The 22,056-nt window shown below is 40.5% G+C and overlaps 1 protein-coding gene across 1 annotated transcript in view; it reads right to left on the bottom strand.

Moving 5' to 3' along the window:
• Positions 1–1,025: 1,025 nt before the first annotated feature.
• LOC140716820 (neuromodulin-like) overlaps positions 1,026–22,056 on the bottom strand; it is an 87,876-nt gene continuing 66,845 nt past the window's right edge. Inside the window, exon 3 of the mRNA XM_073029742.1 lies at positions 1,026–5,089. Coding sequence (XP_072885843.1) covers positions 5,019–5,089 — 71 coding nt within the window. The 3' untranslated portion in view covers positions 1,026–5,018. The remainder of the gene's footprint in view (positions 5,090–22,056) is intronic.

Below are 22,056 nucleotides of genomic sequence, written 5' to 3'. Positions count from 1 at the left end.
TGTTGGAGGATGGTGTCGAAGTTCTGGGTCTGTGGTCTGTGGATTGGACTGTAGCTTCTGGTTGCTCCTTTTTCTGTTGCTATTTTGGGTGATTTTGAATTGGGGCAGACTGCAGATAATTAACACTGAGCTGAACTGAATATGGACTCTTCGATTTTCAGTTTTATATTCGATGTTTTTGCCCGTTCTTTCTTGTTGCCGTTTGCGCAATTTGGTTTTTTTTGCGCATGGGGGGTAGGGTTGATGTTCTTGTCATTTGCACAATTTGGGGTTTTTTAGCGCGTGGGGGGTTTGATGCTCTTGTTGCCATTTGTGCGATTTGTATTTTGCACGTGGGGGGGGAGTTTGTTCTTGTTGCCATTTGCGCGATTTGCTTTTGCGTGTGGGAGGGTTGATTTTTTTTTTTGAATGGGTTCCAAGGCTTTCTCGTTTTGTGGCTGTCCGTGGAGAAGGTGAATCTCAGGGTTGTATACTGCACATATGCTTTGATAATAAATGTACTTTGAATTCTTTGAATCCTTGTGAATATGGGGCATGGGAGGATGCATCAAATTAGGACACAGATTAGACGGGATTTTAAATAAATACCAGAATCTAGATGAAGGGCTGTAATTTTTCCCTGTATTTTTCCATGTATTCTAGAAATTTGATACTTTAAAAGTACTTGTAAATCAGTTGTAAGACTACTCAGACATGAGAAGTTTGAGGAATGAAATGGAAGAGCAAAAGTCACAAAATATGGTTCCACGGGAAGTGTAGCTGGTCAAAGGAGAGAATTCATGCTGAGAGACCAAACACTAAACTGTGAGAGCGATATACAAAAAGCTGCTGCATTATTTTGTTGAGATAGGGAAATGTTTACCTGAGTTTGCCAGTGGTCTGTCTGATTGCTGGTGCTCTCCTGATTGGAGTGGTTTCTAGTTGGATTACTGATATTATGTTTTGAACGACTCTGAGCTAAAATTATATCTTGCTTTCCTCTAAAGTGATTCTTTAGTATTTGAAATAATTCAGCCCAACAACCATTTATGATACTTTGATTTTTTTAAGTTTTTTATTTGTTAAACAAACAGACTTAAAATGAACAATTATTAAGTATTCCAGATAAATCACATGCAAATAAACATCAAGGAAACAAATGACAATTGATTTCCCAGGGACATTCTTACAAGGGATCAGCAAAGAAATGCTAAGATTGCACAGCACTAATCAGCTCCATGGTCACAATAGTCCATTATGAGAGATCGCTAGCTATATTTAATTCACGCACATGCATACATACAGACAGACAGACACACACACAGAGACACACACACACACACACACACACACACACACGTGCAAATATGCAGGTGCAAGAACATACAGGTGCAGGTACACACAGGCGCACACGCGTACCCATATGCATATGTTTGTAAATATGCATACATAAACACATGCACATGCATACACACACTAACAAACACACCTGCACAGAAACATACTTAAGCAAATTTGTCTACTTGCACACCAATTATTTTAGGGTATAATTTGTGATAGTATTCATCAGTGTTGAGTTTCTGACATTTTGCCCAATAACTAGTAGACCATATGTTCAATCTACGATCCATGGATAAGTGATAGTCCAGAATATTGTAATTCTGGCAGCTATGCCAATGTGTTAGTTTTACAGCATCCTTGCACTCTTTTCATGGTGCAGCTACTGCTAAATCACTGAAATAGTAATCTAGAGACATAGACTGAATCTACAATTTTGAATCCCACCTTGGCAGCTGTGGTGTTTAAATTCAGTTGATATTCTGGAATGTAAATAAAATGAAATTGTCATTTGAAATGATGACGGTAAAATTATAAATAATTTGTAAAATTCTACTTTGTTCACTGACTTCCTTTGTGGGGAGATCTGCCACTTGGCCCGTGTGTAACTCTACACTCACCATCCTATCTGATCCTGAAATGCCCTACCAAGACTCAGCTCAAGAGCAATAATGGAGGGGGTGTCAGTGCAGCCTGTATCACTGAGCCACAATGATGCAATGATGCTGCATAGCTCCATAGACCTGAATTCAATCAAGACCCCCAATACTGTCAACATGGGGTTTGAACTCTAATCCCATGAATTTTTCCCATGTGGTTCCATTTTCTCCCACATTCCAGTGCCGCAAGAATAGATCCATTTTGTCACTTTAAGTTTCCCCTTGATGGGTGACAGGAGTAATAAGGAGGGGTAAGTTGATGGACTTGTAAGAACGAATAATTTGTAGGGAAATGACCTGGGGAAATGGCACCAATAGGGCAGTTCTATGAGTGAATATAGACTCCATGGACCTCTCTCTGCACCATAGAGAAATATATCAAAATCTGAAAAGCAACTGTTTTGGGTTGTGAAACGTAATCCCAGAGATAGCTCAAGCAAATAACATAAGTCACTTGAAGGAAAATTTTGATTATTACATGAGTTAGAAAGGTTCAGAAAAGAGTGCCCTAGAAGGATAGGATAAAGAACAAGAAGAGGGTCAAATGAAAAACATAAACACTGGTACTTATCAGTGGGGTCAAATGGGCATTATGCTGATGTAAGGTCAATGTGATACAAACACGTATTTGACCAATCTTGCAGTCAGACATCCGGACCAGGTCAATTTACTCTCTTTCAAACCTGTATACTCAAAATGTCTGACTTTAGACATAACTTTCAGTGAATCTCTCAGGCAATTGTGGTTGTTGTGACTTGGGCAATTGATTTAATTTTCACCACATGTTTCATAGTTAGGAGACCAGGCACAAAACTGACCGTGAAATAAGAAACATTCCTAAAGATAATGACCAAAATAAAAGTCATTCTTACTAGCAGTTCAGAATGTTGGCATTGGGTCAATCCTGCATGCACGGTGTGGAAGCAGACTAAAAGGGTTATGGATTAGAGTGGACATTGCTGCAGAGCTGAGATCAGAGTCAAGGACACGCATTTTAAACTGGTTGTCAGTTGGAAAAGCTATATGTTGCAAAGATCTCTGGTTGCCTAATGTTACACTGATGGTAAGTGGTGTCATTGGTGAATAATCAGCAAAGGACCTATTCCATCTGTTTCTAGCCGAGTGGGTTAGGTTACAATTATCCTCAAGGTGCTCAGTTATACTGTACACTAACATTCTTTACCAGGCAGTTCTCTGCATCACCATGTGGTAGCTGATGAGAAATAAATATTTTGTTTTGTTTTACTGGGCCGGATGTTTAAAAGAAAAAAAATGCAACCCATTTTAAAACAGGGGCTCTGCTTTCAAATTGAATGTGTGCTTCTCAATAGGATTTCAACATTGACGTGACACCTTATTTAAGGTCTCGGCGGTATCAGCACCTACTAGGTTTTGTGCAGAGAGAGGCTTTAAGTTCCGAGCATTTTAAACATATCAGCCTGAAATCTATGAAATGGAAGTGAGCTGGATATGGATGAGAATGTTCGTCATTCAAGAAATAAACATTTTTATTCATTATGTGCAAAAGAGAAGGCAGGAAGAAATTCAAGCAATGGCAGGTTAAGATATAATGAGCATCTCCATGGAAAATGCAACATGACCTCATTTGCAGCTTTATCGATGGCTTTCCTAAGTCCTTAACAGAAAACCTCCTGTTCTTGACCAGTAAAAGTAATGTTCAGGTATGAAACAGAAAGAGAGATGGGAAGCTGAAGGTGACAGTAGAAAGGGCTAAGAGTTTCATATGATCAGTCATCATTCCCAGGAATCTCGGTGCTCATGTGTTTGAAATGCTCTGAATGTAATACTTCACATCAACGTAAAGAGCTTTCTTTTCAAGTCCAAACAGCAATTGCATTAGTCATGGTCAAGGGCATAGGATACCTTCAATTGTAGATCCTGACTCTGTTCCATTCAGATAAACAGATAAATTGGGGTAGAGATGTGAGGACCAGCTGAGCCAAAACTAAACCAGGGGATTCCCTGAAGAAGTCTGGCTTCAGGTTTGGAAATGGATGGTTAGACTGGTGGGAAGGCTCCACTAACCATTTCATTGCCATGAGAAGCCAGACTCTTCCAGGCTTAAGCTGTGTTGCTATCAGCACTTACACTTTGTTATAATCCAACAACTTCCCTTGTGGCTGCCGAAGTATAAAATCATAAGGAAAGAATCCCAGGTGAAGTTATTTGTGATTTTCATAATTTTATTTTTGAACTTTTTAGACATAATGTAATTTCTACTATGGGTTAGAATTTTAAAAAATACTTTTCTGCCTGTGTTTGATACTCTGTATTTTTTTGAGCTAGTGATAGTAATTTGCTTCCTTAAATTATTACCCAATATACAGCAAATTATTTACTGAAAATCCTATTTCATGCAGCATGCATCTACGCTCATTTCTGTTGCTACGTTGTAATCATATTTTCCTCCTTAAAAAAAACAATAAATCATGTGAAGACCGGTAGGAGAGAAAATGTTTCATGGTACAATGAAATTTCCACCTGACAATCAGACCCAGCCACGAGTCTTCTAGTGGGAGATCCTGACTGAGAGGAGCAGGTCATTACTATCCAAGGGCAAGGACTTACTAATGCTGATTTCTTCTCATTGGTGCAGTCTGTAATGTCATCTGGGAGTTAACCAAATCCAATAATGATGCCAAGGTATAATGCTTCAAACTCTTGGACAATATAATATGAGAATATCATACAGGCTCATGGAATAATTCAATATCCACTTAATGCCTTTATGTGCAAAGCAAGAAAGAAGCAATGGACTATTTCTTCCCTTGAAAGAAGGAAGATAAAACAAATGAAGCAAAGAATGTGAAAGAAGAAATAAAGGAAGGTGAGAGAAAAGGGAGAGATATAGGACAGAGAGGACTACTGTGTCTGCTGGCAGGTGGAAATGTACAAAGTAATTCAGAAGAACACAGGAATATCTTGCAAGGAGTACAAATTGAAACAATAGCATTGAATTAATCCTGCACAACATTGTTCCTAGGCTTACAGGAAGTATTGACAAGGCGTGTGATCATGGCCTCACTGCTCAGGTGCAGATGCCTCTGTCTCACCTTCTACCTCCTCGGATGCTTTCCCTCCATCTTCAGGAGCTGCAAGAACATTTAGATTTGATTATTAAACAGGGTAACACTCTGCAGATTTCCACATTCAAATTCAAAGGCGTCAATTAGATTTGAAAAAAAAAACATCTATTATTTGAAATCGTGTTGATCAAATTAGTACTTGATGTTCTTGTTGGCAGATCTCTCATCTACAGATCTAATAGTTATTAGATGCAGTATAGACTTTAGCAAGACACCTACCAGGGTTAAAGGCATTGTTGCAAGGCATTCACCAAGCAGATGGATCAGGGAAGTAAAAGTGTAAGGATCCTACAGTAAATTTGTGTTCAAAACTGAGCTGGCTGCAGGAGGTAAGGGGTAGTGATCAACAAATGTTGTAGTGGTAGGAAGACTTGGGGAAGCATTCCTAAAGGCTCCATTCTACCATAGCCTTTGACTTCTAATGATAAATATCAATGATTTTGATACTAAAATTGGCATGGGAGTTGGGAGGAAGAGCTGTAGACTGCAACAAGAGATCAATGGACTGGTCAGGTGGGCTGAAAGAATATTAGTTTCAATACTTTGCGCGGACAAGGGAGGGGTTGGTTGCTTGCTGAAGGATCCCTGAGGTAACAGAATGAGTGGAATTAATGGGTTCTTCCTCAGAAGTACATCATCAGCCTGTACTCTTAAGATTGAACGATTGGAGGGGAATTGAAAGCAACCTGTATCTGAAGGAATGCTTGCAGCAGGAAAAGGCCTCACATTTAAAAATTATTTCAATGAGCACATGCATAAGCAAGGCTGTCACCTGAGGACTGGTGCATGAAATTGGTCCAAATAACTTTTTTTCAGCTGGCATGTTTATGATTAGCCAACTGGTTTCCCGAGACACAAAACTTTTATGGTTCTATGAAGTGATGTTGAGCCTTTCACTTCCTTTCATTTTCACAGTCATCCATGCCATATTACGCTAATCAAATTTAAACAGAGTAGTACAAAACTTTACAATATTAAATGTTAAGGACAGGGAACATAATTAAACTTGGCTTATAACCTTCTTGTCTGCACAACCACATGAACATGGGAATTAGAAGCAGGAGATGGCCTCTTGGCCCATCAGTCCTCTACCACCATTTAATCAGATCACGGCTCCACATTCCAATCTGCTCAAGGTATGCTTTCATCCCTTTCTTATTAGTATCTCTCTACCTTTGCCTTAAAATGTCCTAGGTCTCTGCTTTGACTGGTCTTTGAGGAATGGCGTTCACTTGTTGACTCTACCTGATGACCCACCTCTGAATGAATGCTTGTAAATTCGTACATTTACAGATTACTGTTGAAAGTCATTTGCCAAATTGACTGCTGCACCACACAATTACTCCTGGTGGCAGTGTTGGTGTGCTAGTGTCAAACCAATATTCATTACATTGTTACTGTCTTAATACTGTTGCTAGGTAACCAATGTTAATGAAATAATTGATCATTCTGAAAACATTACAATTTCATTTGCAAACTGACATTACCTTTGATAAATCATCACTATTGTTACAAATGCAAATATAATACCCAATTTCCACAAGGTAATCTAGCACAAAGAACAAATGCACCTCCAAATAATCACAAGGAAATTCTTATAAAATGACAAAGATATAGATTAACTTCATTTGTTACACGTATATTAACAAATTGAAAAATTCAGTGAAATGCATTGTTTGCATCGAGGATGTACGGGGACAGCCTACAAGATTCATCAAGCTTCCAGTGCCGACATAGCATGGCCACAACTTTCTAACTCTATTAACTCTATTCAAGTATTTTGGTAATGTGGGAGGAAACTGGAGCACTCAATGGAAACCCACCCTGATCATGGAGAGATTGCACAGACTTCTTACAGACAGCAGCAGGAATTGAACCCCAATCCTACAGATGGCTTTGTGAAGCGTTATGCTAACAGCTATGTTACTGTGCCATTCATTCCTGAGCATTCTGTCCGCTGGGCACCATAACCTCAGGAGTTGATTGGCGACACCCTAGATAGGACTTCTGACAATTTTCTGTAAAAATTATGGCAGATGATTGGGAGAATCCTAGAAGAAATTTCCAGTGCATCATTTCTAGGATTGTTCCCTCCTCTGAGCATCATATTGTTCTCAAGGAGCTTTTATAAGCAGTGTTGCAGTCATATAATGTACCACTTAAAGAGTAACAGGCATAACGTAACAATCATCCAACACAACCAATATTATATAAATGCCCCACTTCTCTTTTATAAAGAAACATTAATAGTGAATTAACACATTTACAAATCTGATGCACTGCACAAGTGAATTGAGTCACCAACTTGCTCATGTCTGTGATCTTCACAACAGTGCTAGTGCCTCATGCATCTCAGATCCCTCAGGTAAGATCTATGTCCGGACTTGTGCTATCACAGCTCTCTGTAGCAATAATAAAGTTTGACTTCACTTTAGTGAAGGGTGAAGTGTAAGACAAAAGACCATATGAAGATAGGTTAAGACAAATCATGTGATAAAGAGCACGACAGACCATTAGCATGATGCTTTAAAGAAATGGCCTGAGCATGATATGATGTGAAGGCAGTTACCTGAAGGTCGAAAATTCAATGTTCATCAAACATTGGTGAGGCCGAATTTGGAGTACTGTGTGCAGTTTTGGTCAACAAATTATAGGAAGGATATTAATAAGGTTGAAAGAGTGCAGAGAAGGTTTACAAAGATGTTGCCAGGACTTGAGAAACTGGGTTACCCAGAAAGTTGAATAGGTTAGGATTTTATTCCCTGGGGCGTAGAAGAATGAGGAGAGATTTGATAGAGGTATATAAATTTATGATGGGTATAGATAGAGTGAATGCAAGCAGGCTTTTTCCACTGAGACTAGGGGAGAAAAAATCCAGAGGACATGGGTTAAGGGTGAAGGGGGAAAAGTTTAAAGGGAACAGTTTAAAGTTTAAAGACTTCTTCACACAGAGAGTGGTGGGAGTGTGGAATGAGCTGCCAGATGAAGTGGTAAATGTGGGCTCACTTTTAACATTTAAGAAAAACTTGGACAGGTACATGGATGAGAGGTGTATGGAGGGATATGGGCCAGGTGCAGGTCAGTGGGACTAGGCAGAAAAATGGTTCGGCACAGCCAAGAAGGGCCAAAAGGCCTGTTTCTGTGCTGTGATGTTCTATGGTTTTATGTTCCTATCTCCGAAGCTTGCAAAGCGCCTAGATGCAAGGTGAGATTTATGTTAAGCCTGAGTGCAGTAATGGAGGAGTCCACCAATTGAGGCGTTGGAATTTGAGTGAGATTGAGAATTAAATTTACAAGTAACCGGGAGCTCAGGATCATCCCTGTGAACTGAACAATCTCTTTTTGGGGTTTGTCGGATGGACCATTGTGAATTCCAGATGGAAGAGATATTTGGCCAATGGGCATGTGGATCACTGCATCACTTAGGGCTCTGGATGTAGTGAAGGGAAGCAATGAATGAATTGGTATTACACCTCTGCTGGTTATACAGAAAAGGTGCCATGGGAGGAGAATGATAGTTGGGGATGGAAACCAGACCAGGGAGTTTTCCATTAAGCAGGCTTCACAGGAATGGTAGATTTTGGACTCAGTATAGTTAAAACAGATATAAGGTCAGCAATTAATCCAAACTGTCTTCCCAGAGAGACTGGTAAAATCTTGTTCCTCCAAATAATTACAAATGCCCCTTTTCTACATGGGTAGAACATGTGACTGATGATGGGATCATGTTGAAGCTGGTGGCAATTGTAAACAGTAGTACTTGAATGCAGAGGCTGGTGAGCTCTGTACCAGGCAAGAGCAAATAAGAGGAAATTAGATGAAATGTCGGCAAGAACTTTATACTCTATGGCAGAGAGGAAGCAACATTTCAGGAAGAAGAGGGATATTTGAGGGGCACCAGAGTGAAAGGCCTCACAAATCTGATGAAGACAAAGAAACTGAGGCAAGAATGGCTTCTTTACAAGAGGCATGGTGAGATAAGGTATGGTCAAGAAAAATGGGAAAGTCTGTGGAGATGTAGGAAGTATTAGTGGCTGGTTTAACTCCTGAGATGGAGATAGAGAGATCCAGAAAGGGAAGAAAATGATCAGAGATGGACCACTTGAACGTTGGGGAGGAAACTGGCAGCAAAATGAATGAAAGCTTCGAGCTCGGTACAAGTGCAAGATGCAGCACCAATGCAGTCATCAATGTATTGGAAAAAGAGCCGGGAGACTTTTTCAGACTCCATCGTCTACAATTTTATTTGTTTTCCTGTGTCTCTATTCCTCTATCCACGGAGTGTGCATCAAAATTGGTTTGTTTTGTATGCCTCTAAGCTTGTATGCCACTGCTGAGTCTGGGAAATACCCATCTGTGGTGTTTGTTGTAAAAGTATTTGTCTCTAATTTTCTTGCATTTTTATATGCCTTCATCAAAAGACATCTACTGTATTTTTGGTTCAATGCCCTGTACCCTGTTGTAATTATATTGTTAACCTGCTGTGCATCCATTAAACAGATATCATAGGAATGGTAGATTTTGGACTTTGTATAGTTAATAAAGATACAAGGTCAGTAATTAGTGCAAATTGTCTTCCCAGAGAGAATTAGTAAAATCTTATCCTCAGAATAAATTACAAATACCCCTTCTCAACCTGTGTAGAACTAAGAAATAAAAACAATGTATTAAGCCAGTCATATCCATTATATCCATTTTCTATATTACTCTCCAATCTCATCACTGGAAACTTCACCAGCCAGTGTATGACTGGCATTGTAATGTACTAAACATAACTCATTGCTGAGGTTTTCCTTGCACTGGTTATCGACATGTTGATATTCCTTACTCTAACATCAACGTTCATCTTTCATTAGTAGTTGGTGGAGAGGTGTCAATACTATAAGATACGGTGGGAAGCAAGTGTAATATTGAAAGCCACCTAAAAATATATTTATTTGAGGCTCCCTGCCTTTGATCATGACCTCAGATTTTGCTTTCACTGATAATTGTTCTTTTCATCTTCTCACATAACTAAAACAACTTCTATTGGAAAAAGACATTAACATTTTTAAAAACTTGACAGAAGTTTTTTAGGGGGGGGGCATGATAGTGTAGTGGTTAGCACAACGCTTTACAGTACAGGCGAACCGGGTTCAATTCCCACCGTTGCCTGTTAGGAGTTTGTATGTTCTCTGGTTTCCTTCCACAGTCCAAAGATGTTGGTAGGTCAATTAGTCATAGTAAATTGTCCTGCGATTAGGCTGCCATTAAATTGGGGGCGTGGCTCAAAGGGCCAGAACAGCCTATTGTGCGCTGTATCTCAATAAATAAATTAATAAGATTCTCTCACATTTATCGAAATACATTGAACAACACACACAAAATGCTGCAGAATCTCTGTAGATCAGGCAACGTCTATGAAGAGGAATAACCAGTTGATGTTTCAGGCTGAGACCACTCATCAGGACTTTGATTTAAAGATTACTTGCTCATGATTTCCAGCATCTGCAGAATCTCTTGTGTTTATGACCTTCTAGATATATTACCTTGTATTGAAAGGTTCTCCGTCTCCAAGTCGGTTACAGTTAGAGGACTCCGATTGCATACAAAATGTTGAATTCCCCACAGCTGATCAGAATTTTCTTGGTGCTCATTTTGCTCAGTGGGGATTTGCTATACATGTGTAGGTCTTAATTGTCAAGAAATGCTGTGTTTTATTAACTGCATTATGCTGAGTATTGTATGAGAAGTCTAGCTTCATTAACTCCTCTAGCCCTGACTATTTCTTATGCAAACCTTAGAAGGTAGGCTGGAAAATTTCATGTCACTCAGTATGCTTTTTCCATTGATACCACATGCTGTGAAAGCTTGTTCACCTCTTCTTTCTGCACGTTCAATGCATAGGGAGCAGATCAGGGTTTGCAGTAGAGATTAGTCTTGCTTCCATTATTTTATATATCTGATCTTTATGCCACTCAATTGCCATGTGTGAATCCTTAAAGCATGTTGTTGCAGAAGCCTGCTAAAGTCAGGTTGTGACTAAATTGCAAGGAAAATTGTGATCCAATCCATCATCAATTCTTCCTACTAATCCCTTCCTGGCAAGATAAGATCTTTTATTGCATAATTTGCCACTAAAATTAGAGGTCTTGCCTCTACAAAAGCCTCTCACGTTTATCTCTAAATTTTTTAGTGTTTCACCAGAGTATGGTCTTGATTTACAGTTTCTCACAATTGACCCCTGATCAAATTTCTGATCAAAAGTGCCAGTGACTATATTTAATATTTGTATCAAGGTCTCAATTTTTGGTCTTTTGTTTTCAATTGTTTTTCTCACTATTGATGGCATAAATGTGATTCTTTCATTGGTCATCCATTTCAAAGTTGTATAAACCTCCCTCCTAAGGTTTACTATTGCAATTGGTATCCTTCATGGAACTTGACCTGTCAGGTTGTTTTCTAGCAAAGGTGTACTTGGTAAGTGGGAGGCCTTCAAAAGTAAAATTTTGAGAGTATAAAGCTTGTATGTGCTTGTCAGAAAAAAAAAAGGTAAAGATAACAGGTTTAGGGAACTTTGATTTTCAAGAAATATTGAGATTGTGGTTAAGAAAAAGGAGGCATGTAGGATCAACTGCGGTACTTAAGGAGTATAAGAAATGCAAGAGAAAACTTAATAAAGAACTCAGGAAGGCTAAAAGAAGGCATGAGCTTGCTCTAGTAGACAAGCTGAAGAAGAATCCTAAGGAGTTCTGCAGATATGTTAAGAGCAAAAGGATTGCAAGAGGCAAAATTGATCCTCTGGAACATCAAAATAGTAAACTATGCATGGAGCCAAAAGAGATGGAGGAGATTTTAAATGGAAATTTTGCATCTGAATTTACTTGAGAGAGAGAGACACAGACTGAGAAGTGAGGCAAAACAGCAGCGAGGTCATGCATTTCTTATACAGATTACAGAGGAGGTGGTGTTTGTTGTCTTGAGGCAAATTAGGGTGAATAAATCCCTGACAAGGTGTTCCCTCGGATCCTGTGGAAGGAAAGTGCAGAAATTGCAGTAGCCCTGGAAGAGATATTTAAATCACCCTTAGTGACAGGTGAAGTGCCACTGTTTAAGAAAAGCTCTAAAAATAAACCAGGAGATTGTAGGCCAGTGAGCCTGACATCAGTAGTGGGAAAGTTATTGGAAAGTATTCAAAAAGGCCACTCTCCCCAAAGTCCAGTGTGGATGCCACCACACCACCGGCCAAACATTGGTACATATGCTACATTTATACTGATGTAATACGCTGCTTGAAAGCATTGCATCATTAGTAAGCTTTTCCATAGAAATGCCCTTTTGAATGTCAGATCTTCCATTCATACTAACTAGGATTGAAATGTCTGTCTATTCGGTTGTTGACGAACCAGAACTGCAGCAAATTTACAACATTGTAACTACTTTTATAAATGAGTTGATGATCTTATCTCCTGACCCCTGACCATGGATTCTGAAATTACAGAACTCCATGTTTTATGATGGTGCGGAGTTGAGGTGACTCAAAATGCCTCAATGACTTTATTAGATAGGGCATTGATGTAGTACTGCCAACTTCGCATATGGGTTTGGTCCTATTTCTTCTCATAAAATCGGCATCATGTATTCATTGCGAAATTCTTTAACTTCACCCTCTATTCCAATTATGTTATTCATCTGGAAAAATCTTCATATTTTTCAGGAAGGAAGTGCTTTATTACAGTGGTAGAGATTAACAAGTACCTATTCTGGGACTTGTTTGCCGTCTTATACTGAACAGATATAAATTTTGTCCAGTAGTTTACGAGGGTATCCAGGTTCTTACGATCAATTTTCTGTTTGCCATTATTTTTCATGCTCTTGTCCACACGTTAACCTCACAAAAATGGTTGTGCGTTCCCAGAAGCAACTTATTCATGCAGAATGAGCTTACTACTTTTGATACCCATCTCATTTCCAAGGCCAGTGTGTAACATGTACTCTATAATTTCCTAACATCCAACAAAATCCAAATGCAGTGAGTGCCAATGAAAACAGAAAACTCCAGCTCAAGCCAAGATATGCCCGCTCTATTCAAGGTCCATACCGACTGCCTCACTGAAATCTTCAATAAACACTCCTGAAGTCTAGGAAACAGCTCGTCACATCAAAAGTTCAAAGAGTTCAAAAGTAAATTTATTATCAAAGTAGATATATGTCACCATATACAACCCTGAGATTTATTTTCTTGCAGGCATGCTTAGTAAATCCAATAATCACAAAATTATCAATGAAAGAGCTCTCCCAACAGGGCGGACAACCAATGTGCAAAGGTTAACAGTGTAAATACAAAAATAAAGAAATAATAATGATAATAATGAATAAATTATAAATATCGAGACCATGAGATGAAGAGTCATTGAAAGTAAGTCCATAAGTTGTGGAAACAGATCAGTAATAGGACAAGTGAAGCTGAGTGAAAAGGAGAAAATCTGCAGATATTGGAAAGCAAAGTTACACACACACAATGCTGGAGGAACTCAGAAGGCCAGGCAGCATCTATGGAAAGGAGTAAACAGTCAACATTATGGCCCAAGACCTTTCATCAGGATTGGGGAAAAAAGAGATGAGAAGTCAGAGTAAGAAGGTGGGGCAAGGAGAGGAAGAGATACAAGGTAGTAGGTGATAGGTGAAACCAGGAGAGGGGGAGGGGTGAAGTAAAGAGCTGGGAAGTCGATTAGTGAAAGAGATAAAGGGCTGCAGAGGAGGGAATCTGATTGGAGAGGACAAAAAGCCATGGAAGAAAGAGAAGGGGCAGGAGCACCAGAGGGAGGTGATGGGCAGGTAAGAAGATAATTTGAGAGAGGGAAATTGAATGGAGAATGGTGAAGGAGAAGGAGGTGGGGGCAATTACCGTAAGTTTGAGAAACCAATGTTCATACCATCAGGTTGGAGGCTACCCAGATGGAATATAAGGTGTTGCTCCTCCAACCTGAGTGTGGCCTCATTGCAAGAGTAGAGGAGTCCATGGACTGACATGTCAGAATAGGAATGGGAAGTAGAATTCAAATGGGTGGCCATTTCAATTGAAGTTGAGTGAACCTGTTTCTGAACTTGGTGGTGTAAGTCCTGAGACTCCTGTAGCTTCTTCCTGGTGGCAGCAGGGAGAAGAGAACATGACCTAGTTGATGGGGGTCTCTGATGGTAGATGCCTCTTTCCTGCGACAACACTCCTTGTAGGTGTGCCAAGTCATGACAGATTCCTTAAGGAATTACAACCGAAAAACAATAATTATTGTTTGTAACCAGTACTACACAAACAATAGCAGGTAAATGTTTCAGGTAGGGACTATCCATTAAATAACTCCTAACTACTATCTTGTTATGATTTCCCGCCTACCAGGTAGGATTAAATTTCAGGGCAATCACTTTAAAAAATGAACTTTCATCCCTGTGCTAACTCTGTGCTACAGGGCACTAGTTAATGCTTGTCTTTTGCTGATCTGTAGCAGAAGAGATACCCTGAGTGATTACCACTGTCTACTTAAGTGTTGGACTCATTATCTTGAAGTATTCTTCTTGTCAAAAATTGAAGCTCAGCTTGCCAAGCAACAGGTTGCTGACAGCAGACTAGGTAATAGAATACCTTAGTGTCACTGGGCCAGCTCCTTGAATCTGGTTACCATGAAACCAGCAATGCCAATTAAAGATGAATCCATACTGGTAAATTTGGATTAAATTGGCAAATTGGAAAATGGGTTCATTGTTGTCACACGCATGGAAGTACAGTGAAAAACTTGTCTTGAAACACCGTCCATGCAGATCAAATCATGACTGCAGAGCAATGAGGCAAAACAATACAGAATGAAAAATAAAATGTTACAGTAGGTACCATGTAGGTAGCAATGACATGGGCAGGACAAGTGACAAGGCTCTGCATAGGGAGTTCAGGGTGCATAGTCAAAGGGCAGGACCTCCAGGGTCGGGATCTCAGGATTGCTACTCATGCCACATGCTAGTGAGACCAGACTAGGAAGATTATTCAGTTTAATATGTGGCTAAGAAGTTGGTCTTCTCCGTGGATTGTCACCTTGTCGTGATGGAGAAGCTTGTGTGGTCCTGAGATCCTGAGAGTGATACCGTCTGGAGCTATGCTCATGGCGGTAAGGTCGATGGTGAGGTCCCTGACAAAGAACAATCCAACCAAGACCTCAACGGTGGAACAGGCGGACAAAGTTACTTCAAACTCAATGGTTGTGAAGGCGGATGAAGGCTGCAACAAATCCATCAGCTCCAATCATCGTGGTTTCCATGCCATTGGATTCAGTTGGTTGATTTGTGAAGTATCATGTGCTGCTTGGAGCACAACATCAAGTACACGTTAAACAAATACATGCATAGGTGTCTTCGCTCTGTGGAAACGGAACGAAAACCATAATTCTCAACCTCGAGGGATAGCCACGATGATGATGAAGAAGTTGGTGTAAGAGGCTGGGCAAAAGATTTGTGGATCATCGGGCTCTTTTTCAGGGAAGGTGGGACCTGTACAGAAGGGAAGGTTTGCACTTCAACTGGAGGGGGACTACCATCCTAGCAGGAAGGTTTATTAATGATGTACAGTGGGGTTGTAACTAGAGTTGCAGGGGGATGGGAACCAGAGTGCCAGAACAGTTAGTGGAGAGGCTGTGGAGGCTGATGTTGGTAAGATCTCAGACAAAGTCAGAAATCAAAATGTTGAGCATGGTGCGTCTAGTGTCCTGAGTTGCCGATATTTCAATGCAAGAAGTATCGTAGGAAAGGTGGATGAGCTCACATGGAATTATGATGCAGGTGTAGGTGTAGGCAAGTAGGAACAAATAAGTTGCTTATAGAATACAAGAAATGCAAGAGAAAACTTGGGAAAGACATCGGGAAAGCTAAAAGAAGGTTTGGATTTGCCCTAGCAGACAAGGTGAAGGAGATTCCTAAGGGATTCTACAGGTATGTTAAGAGCAAAAGGAATGCCAGGGACAAAATTGATCCTCTGGAAGACCAGAATGGTAATCCATGTGTGGAGCCGAAACAGATTGGCGAGATCTTAAATGCATTCTTTGCATCTGTATTTACTCAGGAGATGGACACAGAGTCTATAGAAGTGAGACAAAGTGGCATCAACTTCATGGACCCTGTACAGATTACAGAGGAAGAGGTGTTTGCTACCCTGAGGCAAATCAGGGTGAATAAATCCCCAGGGCCTGACAAGGTGTTCCTTCATACTCTACTGGAGGCAAGTGCAGAAATTGTCAAGGCCCCAGCAGGGATATTTAAAACATCCTCCATGACAGGAAAGATACCAGAGGATTGGAGGATAGCCAAGCGTTGCTTCGCTGTTTAAATAAAGCTCTAAACAGAAACCAGAAAGGTATAGGCCGGTGAGTCTGACATCAGTTGTGAGAAAGTCATTGGAAGGTATTCTAAGGGACTGTATATTTAAGTATTCGAATAGACATGGACTGATGAAGGATCGTCAGCATGGCTTCGTGCATGGTAGGTCATGTCTAACCAATCTTACAGAGTTTTTCAAGGAAGTTAACAGGAAAGTTGACGAAGGCAAGGCAGTGGATGTTGTCTACATAGACTTTAATAAAGCATTTGACATGGTCCCGCATGGAAAGTTAGTCTAGAAGGTTCAGTGGGTCAGCGTTCAGGATGAAATCATAAATTGGATTAGACATCAGCTTTGTGGGAGAACCCAAAGAGTGGTAGTTGAGGGTTACCTCTTTGACTGGAAGCCTATGACTAGTGGTGTACCACAAGGATCAATGCTGGGTCCATTGTTGTTTGTCATCTATATCAATGATCTGGATGAAAAAGGATCTGGTGCTTTCCCGGCATATATGATGCATAAACTCTTCTCAGGCTTCCAGCCAGGTACGGATATAGATTTTAAGCAATGTTTCAATGACAAGCTCCTCCACCTTGATTATGCTGGCTGCTTTACCAAGGCAGTGAGAGGTATAGACAGAGTCCATAGTTGGGATGCTGGTTTCTGTGTTGTGCTGAGCTGTGTCCACAACTCTCTGCAGTTTCTTGCAGTGATGGGCATAGCAGTTGCCATACCATCCAAGTCGGATAGGATGCTTTCTATGAAGCTTCGATTCAGAAGCTGGTGAAGGTCAAAGGGGACATGCCAAATTTCTTCAGCCTCCAGAAGAAACTGGCAAACGTTCTTGGCAATGGCGTCAATGTTGTTGGAGCGGAACAGACTATTGGTGATGTTCACTCCTGGGAACTTGAAGCTCTGAACCCTCTCAGCCTCAACACCATTGATATCAACAGGAGCCTGAACATTTTTTGATATCAGATCATTTCAGCAGCAGGTGGAATGTTTGCAAATTACATGCCCATATAGGATTGTACTGTACAGCTATCATTGATATAGAATGGAAAACATTTGCAGTGTCTTTTTATTGGCCTCAGTTGAAATCATCTTGCACTCAAAAAATACAGTGCAAAATATGATCAGAAGGCAATACTTTGATGTACTGTTAGATTCTCTGAGATATTCTCTTTAACAAATTGTTTCTATTTGGAGGCTGTTCAAACCCACGGATTTATTACTATGAGCTGTAAAACTGACAGGTTGCATTCAGTTTTTTTTTCTTTGCCAAATACACAGACAAAGACAGTTACAGTGGGCAGAGTCCTGGCACTTTCGTCTTCAACACAGTTTAAATTCAGGCATAAATTTCACTCTTCATTACTTGTAGCTGCTCCATATTTGACACAAAGCAGGAATACCAGAGAAGATGCTAATTTGTTACCTGATTACTCTATGTGTACAGACTGTCATCTTTAATTTAAGATAATGGGTTAGAAATTCACCCATGCTTACTTTCACTGCATGCACAGCATTGTATTGGCTATGTGGTGCCTCTCACTTTCACTGAAGTCACTAGAACTGTTTTTCTGCAGTAGATTGCATAAATGAGCAGCGGGAAGGATGGATGTTCTGGCTCTAAACTTTAGAGCAACTGAATTTCTACACCAATATCACTGAACTCTAATCTGTGAGTTTACTTTAACCTACAGTAACCTACACCCAACATTAAAAGAACAAGCACTTGTGTTTATACAGTAGCTGTCTCAAACTCAGGAAATCCAAAATCACTTTACAAGCAATGAAATACCTTTGAAGTACAGGCACTAGTACAAGGAAAGAAAATGAGTAAACACTCTTTGTTTTAACTGTTTTACTCTTGTGTTTATCAATTCCAGATATAATTGAATTCTCCTGAGGGAGATATCAGTCTCTCTGCTGTAGATAACCCAGGAAGTTTTTTGGTTTTGTTTTCCATAACCTGATTAAAATTAGTATCTCAACAAAGAAACTATCCTCCCTCCATTGTTTACCATCTCTGTTTGCAATTCATTAGTAAGAATGAGATCATTTCATAGTTTCTATGTGTGCTATTTTCACATGGGCACAGGGGCCACTATACAGTACTCTTTTTCATATCGAGGTTCTGGCGGCAAAGGTAGTCTCCAAAATCTCCTACTACCTGGATTGGTGTGTGAAGAGTACCACTTTGTAGCAGTGTTGGAGAGCTGCCCACAATCTGAGGAATGACTATCATCTGGCAGGAAAAGCCAGGAGCTAACTTGCAATGTGTTTTGACAAACCATGAGATCAGGATGGATCGCTTTGCCCCACTTTGTTCTACTCTACAGCAGAAAGAAGCTAGTCTGCCCATTGTACCTGGACCAGCCAGCTGAAATTTACCCCATTAGTTCCATTACCACCCTTCTCCTCCATCTGGCAGAAATGGTCTTCCCCCTCAATTTCTCCTTTGACTCCTCCCACTTTCTCCAGACTCAAGGGGTAGCCATGGGCCCCAGCTATGTCTGCCTTTTCGTTTGTTACACAGAACAGTGCATGTTCCAAGCTTTCACTGGTATTGCTCCCCAACTCTTCCTACACTACATTGACAACTTCATTGGTGCTGCTTCATGCACCTATGCTGAGCTCATCAATTTCGTCAACTTTGCCTCCAACTACCATCCTGCCCTTGAAATCACTTGGTCCATTTTTGACACCTTCCTCCCCTTTATCAATCTGTATGTCACCATCTCTGGAGACAATCTGTCTACCAACATCTGTGAAATCTGTTGGGGTCGCCTATTGTATCCAGTGGTCCCGATGCCACCTCCTCTACATTGGTGAGACCCAACTTAAATTGGGGGGCTGCTTTGTGAAGCACCTCCGCTCCATTCACCAAAAGCGGAATTTCCTTGTTGCTCGCCTTTTTGATTCCTTTCGCTTTCCTGTTCTGACATGTTGATCCATGACGAAGCCAGGAGCTACTCTCAGGGTGGAGGAGCAACACCTCATCTTCCATCCACGTAGCCTTCAACCTGATGGCATGAACATCAATTTCTCCTGCCAGTAAATATTTCCCCCCACCTTCCTTCTTCTATTCCCCTATCTGCCCTCTTACCTCTTCTCCTCACCTGCCTATCATCTTCCTCTGGTGCCCCTCCTCCTTCCCTTTCTCCCATGATATATTCTCCTCTCCTATCAGACTCCTTCTTCTCCAGCTTTTTACGTTTCTCACCCACCTGGCTTCACCTATCACCTTCTCACCGTCCTTCACCTCCTTCCCACCTGTTCGTTCTGGCATCTTCCCCCTTCATTGCCAGTCCTAAAAAACAGTCACAGCCCAAAACATCACTGTTTATTCATTTCCATTGATGCTACCTGGCCTGCTAAGTTCTCCAGCATTTTGTGGGTGTTGCTCTGTATTTCCAGCATCTGCAGAATCTCTTGTGTTTAACATTAGTTCCAAATTCCAGCTCTTTCACTAGCAAACTTTTTTTTCTTTTATTCTTCTGGTGAAAGTTACCTCAGAATCTACTTCTAGCAGCCTTTCAGGTGACAGTACCTTTGTGACAAAAATACTTTTTGTTCTCATTGACAGTGTGATTAATTTTCAGAATATACTGTAGGTATTTGTCTTGAAACTGTGGATTGCGTTCAAACTGCATGCTAACATTTTTCGACAGAGATACAAACGATTCTGCAGATGGTGAAGATCTTGAGTAACACACAGAAAATGTTGGAGGAACTCAGCAGGTCAGGCAGCATCCATGGAGGAAATGAAAGATGAACAGTCAACATTTCAGGCTGTGACCCTTCATCACAACTCTTTTCTACAACTTGTTTTACAGGGCTCACTGACTGGAATAATAATAGGGAGGAAATGGATATCCTTGTGCTTCTCTGTAGATGTTAAACAGGTAATATTGTAAACATACATCTATTCAGAATCTCTACTGAAGTGTCTGATCTCTGCTGAAGGATCTCTGGTGAGTCCTTGAAGGTTCTCAAACCAAAACGTTGACTGTTCATTCTCCTCATTCAATGCTGCCTAACATACTGAGTTCCTCCAGCATTTTGTACATTTATTCACCATCTCAGTCCATTTTCCATTACTGAACTACAAACAAATCCACTAAGCTAACTAATTTCTGCCTGGTAAAACTCTTCTGCAACCGTTCCAAAGACCCTCACCTCCTGTCTATAATGGAATAACCAGAATTGAATGAAATACTTCAGTTGGGGCCTAACCAGAGTTTTATAAAGCTGTAAAATAAGTTCCAGACTCTTGAACTTAATGTCTCAATGAATAAAGGCAAGCATGGCATATGCCTTCTTTACCACCCTATCAACCTGTGCAGCCACTTTCATGGAGCAATGGACATGAACCCCATGACCATCTGTATATCAACAGTGTTCTGTCCCTTTACAATTGATATCCATTGTACAACACCTCACATTTGGCCAGATTAAATTCCATCTAACATTTTTCCTCCCATTTCTGCAAGTGATCTATATTCCATTATATCCTTTGGCAATTGTCTACACTATCCACAATGCCACAAATCTTTGATTCATCTGCAAACTTACTAACCCATGCATCCACATTTTCATCCAGGTCTTTTGTATATGTCACAAAGAGCAGAGGTCCCAGTATGAAGCCCTGGAGAACACAACTAGTCGCAGACCTTGATCCAGATTAAAGTTGCATCAACCATTGTCTTTTGTGTTCTTTGGACAACTCATTCCTAATCCAAACAAACAAGACACTGTGAATCTCATGCAGCTTAATCTTCTGAATGAGCCTACCGCAAAGGACCTTGTCAAACATCTTTCTATTATCTAGAGCTCTACCTTTATCAATCACCTATGTCACTTGCTCAAAAAGCTCAATCAAGTTAGTAAGTCATGGCTTGCCCTGCATAAAGGCAGGGGGATGGGAACAAGTGCAGAGAGACAGAGGGGTGTAAAATGAGGGTAGAAGCAAAAAGTAGTAAGGTGAAAAGTAAAAGTGGCAGGCAGGCAAATCCAGGGCAAAAAGCAAAAAGAGCCACTTTTCAACATAATTGTATAAGGGCTAAGAGTGTTGTAGAAACAAGCCTGAAGGCTTTGTGTGTCAATGCGAGGAGCATTCGTAACAAGGTGGATGAATTGAATGTGCAGATAGTTATTAACGAATATGATATAGTTGGGATCACAGAGACATGGCTCCAGGGTGACCAAGGATGGGAGCTCAACATCCAGGGATATTCAATATTCAGGAGGGATAGACAGGAAAGAAAAGGAGGTGGGGTAGCATTGCTGGTTAGAGAGGAGATTAACGCAATAGAAAGGAAGGACATTAGCCTGGAGGATGTGGAATTGATATGGGTAGACCTGCATAACACTAAGGGGCAGAAAACGCTGGTGGGAGTTGTGTACAGGCCACCTAACAGTAGTAGTGAGGTTGGGGATGGCATTAAACAGGAAATTAGAAATGCGTGCAATAAAGGAACAGTAGTGATAATGGGTGACTTCAATCTACATATAGATTGGGTGAACCAAATTGGTAAGGGTGCTGAGGAAGAGGATTTCTTGGAATGTATGCGGGATGGTTTTCTGAACCAACATGTCGAGGAACCAACTAGAGAGCAGGCCATTCTAG

This window comes from Hemitrygon akajei, chromosome 26, assembly GCF_048418815.1.
Source record: "Hemitrygon akajei chromosome 26, sHemAka1.3, whole genome shotgun sequence".
Lineage (NCBI taxonomy): Eukaryota > Metazoa > Chordata > Chondrichthyes > Myliobatiformes > Dasyatidae > Hemitrygon > Hemitrygon akajei.
Note: the sequence above shows the minus strand (reverse complement) of the source record. Positions and strands in the feature narration are given on the sequence as shown.